Genomic DNA, 7,939 nt, shown 5'->3' on the forward strand with positions numbered 1-7,939 from the left:
GCTGCTAGAAATAAGGACACCTCCAGCCCAGACACACACAGCCTATGCAGGTTGGGGTCCTCCAGCTCTCGGTTCCTGAGATTTTTGTCTGCAGATGGAGGGCACTGGAGTCTGTGTCCTGAGTCCCAGGCATCCAACCCCTGTTCCCTGGTTCTCTTCACCACAGACCGAAATAAAATCCCGAGGCTGCTGGCTGCTATGCCGTGCTTTTTCCTTCCGAGCAACTGCACCTAAGATTCCCAGGCTCCCAGGGACACGTCCCCTCCCTACAGCTGCACCGAGGGAATGACATGGAGCAAACAGTACCTAGCTCTTCAGCCAGCTAACTGCCCCGTTTTCACCTGGGTGCCACCTGGGTGGCACTCATCTTTTTCGGAAGGCGTACATGCACTTTATTTTTCAGAAAAGCTTGTAACAACCTTAGCAGAGGTTTCTTAAGAACTGTGACCCTAACTGCATTAGCTTGGAGGGCTGCCGTAAGAGGACCACAGGCTCTGTGGCTTCCCCAAGAGGAAGGTACTGTGTCACAGCTGAGGAGGTCGGAGTCCCTCTGAGGCTGTGAGGAAATCTGTCCAGGTCCTCTCTCTTAGCACCCGGGGGCTTGCTGGCAATCTTTGATCTCCCTTCCCCCTGCTGCATTCCCTGATCTCTGCGTCCGCCTGCACAGGCTGTTCTCTCCGGTGCGCCTCTGCATTCCAACCTCCCCTTTTCAGAAGGACGCTATTCCCACCGGGTTAGGTGCCCGCCCTAAGCCACTAGAACCTTCTCTAAACCGATTGCCTCTGCAGCAATTCTGCTTACAAACAAGGTCACATTCTGAGGTCTTGGGCGATTAGGACCTCAACATGTGAATTTGGGGGGGGCACTAAATTCAACCTAATATATTTGGACCTATCCACCTCCAGGAGAAGAGAAATCATTTAAGTGATGGTACCAGTGATTTCAAATCCCCTTTAGAAGGTTTTCCTGGGTTTGCTTAGGACTCCAGCTTAAACATTATCAGGGGACGCTACAGTCTTTTATTCCATAAACTCAGGAACTCTCAAACCTCTCCATCTCCTAGGGTGGTCGTGGTGTCCAGCTATTCTAGATGGACGCACTTCCTGGCCATTCCATGGGACACTGAGTCCCCCAAACAGGATTTGTTTCTCTTTTCTTGAGTATTGTAAAAATCTTAACCTAACCACTCAAGGAATACAGTGCTCTGAATTTACAAGTTTTATACCTTGAATTTTGAAAATAGAACTTTTCAGTTAGAAGTGAAGCCCATGGTAGTCTCCTGATTGCTCTAATAAGATTTCATGGATTTTATCTTTTCGTTAAAATAATAAACATTTCTATGCATAACACTGGTTTACAATACAGTATATTACAGTACAATATAAATGAAATGTAAAATACATCTCTCCCCCCCATATGTTCCTTTGTAATCTGAAAATTAAACTGCAAATTGACCTTTAAGTGCTGTGAGTTAAGAGAAATGATTTGGCAAATAAAATAGAAAAAGTTTGCTTTTAAGGTTAAATATCGTCTTTAAAATGGTACAAAGAACAAAATGATTTAACAACAGACATTATAATAGCAAAAAGAGGTATAAAGACAAAAAATAAAGAATATCTCAGAAGTTTTAGACGTCAAGTGATGGAAGAAATGTGCCTCATAAGTAAGAATATCATCAAGCATCACTTGCCAATCAATGTCTGTGCATCTTGCTCCTGAAATAACTGTCACGGGGATTTATTTGGTTCCACGCAACCTTTTCAAACATAGGAGTGGTGGGTCAGTTACTGAAAAATGTGGGAAGAGGGTCTCAAAGAAGCAAGAGATTGACGTACTGTCAAAATGCTGGCCGTTCCATGCCAAGGATGACACGCCAAGAGCGGTATGAGACAGTGACCGGAAAATGGCCAGCGAAGGGGGTGTTGCCCTCCTGCTAAGGAATGAACTGCCAGACAAACGTCACGTCTGCGTGTGGTGAGGAGAAACACGTACTCTAAGGGAGGCTGTTGGTATTCAACTGACCATCCTGGGAGGTTTAGAATACGCCATGTGTGCTCCATTTTATATGAAGACCAGTTCTCACACTCAGGGCCCGTTCTCTGAGAAAAGGCAGGGAACTACAAGAACAGGGGCAGGACTCCGGATGAGGGAACCTCAGGCAGGACGTTCAGGCCCCGCGTGACTCAGCACTGTGCAAGGTCAGACCGTCCTCGATCCTCAGATCTCGCTGAAAAGTGGAATGGAAACTGGAAAGGCATGAGAAGCATCTACAGGTGTAGGAGATGACAAAGCCAACTATCTGTGATTAGACACAAGGAAAAGTCAGGGCCAAACCTTCACAAACGCTTGTTCACGGGACCCCATTCATGTTGTGGGCAGCCTGAAGTTTATACACTTGGGGCAGATGGTTCTCTTAAAAAAAAGAGAGAATACAACATTACAAACACAAAACTAAGTATGAATATAAGTACTAAGTTAGAATGACAAAGGAAAAGACAACTAATTTTTGTAGCCTTAGAGACCCACCATTTTTCTGAAATATGTTTAGTCAGTTTACCAAAAAGGTTTTCCTAGCTATGTTCCCTGGGGGCAGAGCCTGGCTTCACCTGCATCTAGAAGATGCTGCGCCTCCCAGCAACTCCCAGATCTCAAGGGGGGGGGGGGGGGTCCATGTGAGGAAGGAGACCTGAAGTTTAATCTTCCACGTCTTCAGCAGAAATCCATCTTGTTCCGATTCAACACCATACAGGTCTTGAATGGCCAGACTTATTTCAAAGCAGTGTCCTGTAACACTGTGGATTTCTAGATCTCAGAGTGCATAGGGACCAAACCTAATGTGTGTCATTTCTGTGGACTGAGACCCAGAGAGCTGGGCGTCTCCAAGGACAGCAGACCAGCCCCTCCCTCACGCTCCTCCTCAGCTCCAGCCCTCCGCCTCTTCCTGTCTCTCCTCCTGTCAGAACTCGAGGGGTATTCAGTGAGAATATACAATCCAATATGCTTTTTTTTTTTTTTACTTGGTTTCATAGTGGACTTTATTGGGAAAAGTTAGTGCAAAAAACATTCAAATTCATAAAATTTAAATAAGAAAGTAAAATTATACCTTGTAGCTATAGTAATCGCTATAGTAATCACAAATAAGGTAAGTCTAAATTATTGCCTAAGCGAACACTATTTTGTCAGGCTTCTCTCATAAGCCCAAGGTAGGAAACACTGCAATTATTAGAAGTGAGCCCAATGATGAATTTGCATTTGAAGCTGAAGAAAGGGAAAAAAGCATGTTCTGATTACAGCATCACAACACTCTAGCCTGAAAAAAGCAACTTTATTAATGTCCTGCAGCAGAGTACATTAGTTATTGTAACCATGCATTAAAATTCTTATTTTGGGGACTTCCCTGGTGGCACAGTGGTTAAGAATCCATCTGCCAATGCAGGGGACACGGGTTCGAGCCCTGGTCCGGGAAGATCCCACGTGCTGCGGAGCAACTAATCCCGTGCGCCACAACTACTGAGCCTGTGCTCTAGAGCCCGTGAGCCACAACTACTGAGCCCGTGTGCCACAACTACTGAAGCCCACGTGTCTAGAGCCCATGCTCTACAACAAGAGAAGCCACCGCAATGAGAAGCACGTGCACTGCAACAGAGTAGCTCCCGCTCGCCACAACTAGAGAAAGCCCGCGCACAGCAAAGAAGACCCAACACAGCCAAAAACAAATAAATAAATTTTAAAAAAAGAAAAAAAAATTCTTATTTTGTGTCATAAATAGAGTAATCAGTTTTCTTCATGATACATTATGTTTTACTCAGTTTCGTGTGGTTTGTCCCTCTGAAGACCTTTCTGGGAATGTTCCTTTTTCCAGGGCCTCCCAGGTTGCTTACTCTGGGTCATCTTTGGCCATTTAATACCAGCCAAACTGCTGGAACCAGTGGAAGCCCTCTCCCTGAACCAGACCCCCTTCTCTCAAACCCTACACCTGCCACCACTAGAAGACAGGCATCTCAAGTTGGTCAACAGTGTTACTAACAAGTTAATGTGGGATTCTCTTTGGTTATGGAGTTTTTACGCTTATAAAAAAATATAGCTAGACATATGCTCCTGAATTCTAAAAGTATTTTGACTGACTTAAATACAAGTATGTCTTCGCAAAATTCACCAGCTTGGCCAGGTCTGAAATCTATTTTCCTGTGGAATCTAACGTCAGTGTTCTATTCAGCAAATACACGAGGGAAGAACACTGACAGATCTTCAGGAGCCCCGAGGGCCGGGGGCGGCCTTAGATGCTGAACATGGCTTTGAGCTCACTGAGGGCCTGCGCAGGGTTCACGTGCTTCTTCTGAGATGCCCTCTTAATCTCGGCCTGTGTCTCATCCTGTGTCTCTCTCTTCACCAAGGGCTTTCTCTCAGGCGCCTTCATCTTCCACGACACAGCAGGGTGGTTACGGGAAGCCATCCCCTGAGACTTCTGGTATTTGGTGGAGGCCGCGTAGGACGCCTTCCCTGTCTGCACCGCAGCGTTCATCAATTTCTTAGCGGCTTGGATCAGGAACATGACGCTGTCCACCCCGGAGACGACCAGCTCCCCGCCGAGGCTCTGCACCTCAGCCTGGACTTTGCTGCAGATGTTGAGCTGGTGGCAGTAGAGGGCGATGCACTGCAGGTAGGCCAGCAGGTCCTGCTTGCAGGCTGAGTCTGGGCAATGGTCTGCGACGGTACGGCCAAGCTTATCCATCCGGGATCCCGCCTCAGCAATTTTCTTGGCGGCACCGATCACATCTGTTGTGTTTTTGAGCCGTCCTTTACCTCGGGTAAAGTCTGTCATCTCCATCATGATCATGCACATCTGCTTCGCCAGCACGATGATGTCATTACCATTGTCGTCGCACTTGGACACTTCGGCATCCAGCTTGCTCTTTGCTTCCTGGAAGCTGACCACCTGTTCCGCAATCTTTGCTTTTTGCTCCTGGGGAAGCAGAGCCATGATCGCCCGGGCACTCTGGCCAGCTATCAGCTGATCATCTTCCGTCTGGACGCTTGTCCTGCTTCTGACATCGAAGTCTTCCATCTCGAAGTCCGAGTCATCCAGCTCCTCAGGGGTCCTTGTCATCAACACCGCTTTCCTGATGTCCCAGATGCCATCGTACACCAGGCGTGAGGCGTCGATAAACTCGTTCTCATCCATGGGCTGGGCGGGGTCCGAGCTGAGGGCTTCCACGGCCGCTTCACTTGCTCAGTAGAATGTGGCATGACTGTGTTGGAGAGGAGTTTGGTGGCTTCCAGCACCTTCTCTGTGTAGACCCCTGGCTCATAGTTTTCCATCTCTGAGGTGACCACGTGAATGACCCGAGCAGCTCGGCCTCGAATTGCACCAGCTTTGCGGTCCAGCCCATCCACATCTTTCTCTTGGAGAGCAATGACGCATTTGTTCACGTCTTCCAATATGTGATTCTCTGAGACAGCCAAGAAGTCATCAGTGGAAGTAATGTCATTGACGGAATCTGTGAGAACTCGACCTTGTTTTTCCCACAGTTCTTTAAAAGGGTCCATGTTCTCTTGGGCCAGTTTACTCTGTGGTTTGGCTGCTAAAGCCAATGCAGCATTGATAACCTGAGGACAGAGGGTTTCTAGCTGGCTTGCAGACATTCAAACAAGCTTTACACCTTCTTCATTGTTTGAGATGGAACAGGCCAAATTGGCAACCTCAATTAATTTGTTGGCATGTTCACGGAAAACTTGGGCATATTCTTTAACCTCGTTCTCATTTCCATTCTTTGCAGCTTCAATCAATACTAAAAGTGGAACGCTGGTTTCCAGAAATGAATCTGAAACATGGTCCATGACAGCTTTGCGGAGCTGCCTATGCAAGTCCCTGGTCTTCTTGGTCATTTTATCTATTGCAGAATTGAGTGCATCACTTCTTTCTTTACGCCCAGCATTGCCCATGTACTCTGAGAGCAGGTCCTGCAAGGCCTGGCGGACAGCATTACACTCTGCCACGATTCTCTCATGCCGGTCATCACGTGTGCAGGATGAATCAGCCATCAGGGCAGCCCCACTAATGATGCTTTCCAGGCGCTCCTCCAGGGAAGGCCTAAAGCGCTCCTCGCGGAAGCTCAAGGGGTCCACAATGATTTGTTTATCAAAGTTATTGAGGGCATATGCCAGTTCTCTTCCTCCTCCACCCTGGTGCTGGGAGGCATCATCTGATGCAGTAGCCTGGGCTGCATTAGAAATGCCTGTGACCGCCTGCTGCAGCTGCTTGTATATCAGGTCTCCGTTGGCCTTATAGGCTGCGACATGAGGGTGCTGTCGGCAGGCCTGGGATGCAGTATAGAGGGTTGGAATGTTTTCTGCAGGATTCCTCTGGCTGCAGCTATCTGATCACGATGGCCCACGTCTTTCCGTTCCTGTTGCCTTTTGGCTGCCATGATGTTCAGCTTATCCACTTCAGGTTTCAGGGCCTTATACTGTATTCCCAAGTCCTGTTCAGTGCCAGCATTCCTCAGTTTCAAGATACTGTCTTCTACAACTTTCAGCTGAACAAGTAATGTGTAGACATCTGTCATGTCAGCCAAAATAAGCAGCCAGGTAACAGCAGAGAGCAAAGCTCGAGCTGCCTGAACCATGTTGCCACGCTTCACGGAAGAGGAGGGACCATCTACAAACTCTCCAGCAGCACTCTTCATCAAATCACCTTGTTTTCGAACATCTTCTACAGCAGCCACAAGCTCCTTCTTGAGAAACTGACTCTCCTTTGCAATTTTATCCCTGTTCTCCAAGAAATTCTCAGTTGCTTGTTCAACAGATGCAGGCAAAACATGGGCCTTCTTAGAACAACCTCACTTCTTATTAGAGGGCCCCTTGCTATTGGTATTTACCAGGGTTGTAACCTGGGTAACAAGAGGCTCCAACAGTCTTTCAACTGCCAGAGTCCTGATCTCTAGACTTTTGGGGTCCCATTTGACGTTTATGTTGCCTGCGTGGACAGCAGTCATTTCTGCGGCAAGCTCAGCAAGTGCAGGAAGATTCCCGAAGCCCAAAGCCAACAGCCGCCACTCTTTGTCTCCCCCATTATGTTTTGATTAAGTTAAATAGTATTTTCTGAGGGTTACCTAGATGGATATTGGAAGGACAGGAAGACACGAAAAGATATTGTTACTTTCCACCCGCTAAGCACAAGAGGCCAGCTGGGCAGGTCAGCGACTGTGGATGACAAATGTTTATAAGTGAGCGAGTCTGGGGCATAGCAGCTGAACAACATCTGTTAGTCAATCATAACATAAATAGTATTGGATTATCGACAGAGGAATGGATAAAGAAGATGTGGGACATCTATACAATGGAATACTAGTCAGCCATTAAAAAAAGGATGAAATAATGTCGTTTGCAGCAACATGGATGGGCCTAGAGACTGTCATACGGAGTAAGTCAGACGGAGTAAGGCCAATATCATCTGATATCGCTTATAGGTGGAATCTAAAATATGACACAAATGAACTTATCTATGAAAGAGAAACAGAGTCACAGACATAGAGAATAGACTGGTGGTTGCCAAGGGGGAGGGGCAGTGGGGGAAGGATGGAGTGGGAGTTTGGGGTCAGCAGATGCAAACTATTACATATAGGATGGGTAAACAAGGTCCTACTGTAGAGCACAGGGAACTACATCCAATACCCTGTGATAAACCATCATGGAAAAGGATATGGAAAAGAATGTGTACATATATGTATAACTGAGTCACTTTGCTGCACAGCAGAAATTAACACACCATTGTAAATCAACTATACTTCAATAAAATAAATTTTAAAAATAGTATTGGATATATCTTTGTAAACTATTAAGTATTACTAAGACGTTCTCTTGTTAATACTAATTCCTAAAAATATAAACATATTTGGTTTCGTTGTATATTATTTTTAATAACTGTATCATCCCAAAG

At 46.4% G+C, this 7,939-nt stretch overlaps 1 protein-coding gene across 1 annotated transcript; it reads right to left on the minus strand.

Annotated features, from left to right (window-relative positions):
• Positions 1–4,276: 4,276 nt before the first annotated feature.
• On the minus strand, positions 4,277–7,032 carry LOC133092459 (catenin alpha-1-like). The gene is given in 3 exon segments (XM_061191784.1): positions 4,277–5,226; positions 5,229–6,353; positions 6,356–7,032. Coding segments are annotated over 3 exon segments (2,715 nt in total). The 5' UTR covers positions 6,996–7,032.
• Positions 7,033–7,939: the final 907 nt, after the last annotated feature.

Source organism: Eubalaena glacialis, chromosome 5 (genome assembly GCF_028564815.1).
Source record: "Eubalaena glacialis isolate mEubGla1 chromosome 5, mEubGla1.1.hap2.+ XY, whole genome shotgun sequence".
NCBI classification, from domain to species: Eukaryota; Metazoa; Chordata; class Mammalia; order Artiodactyla; family Balaenidae; genus Eubalaena; species Eubalaena glacialis.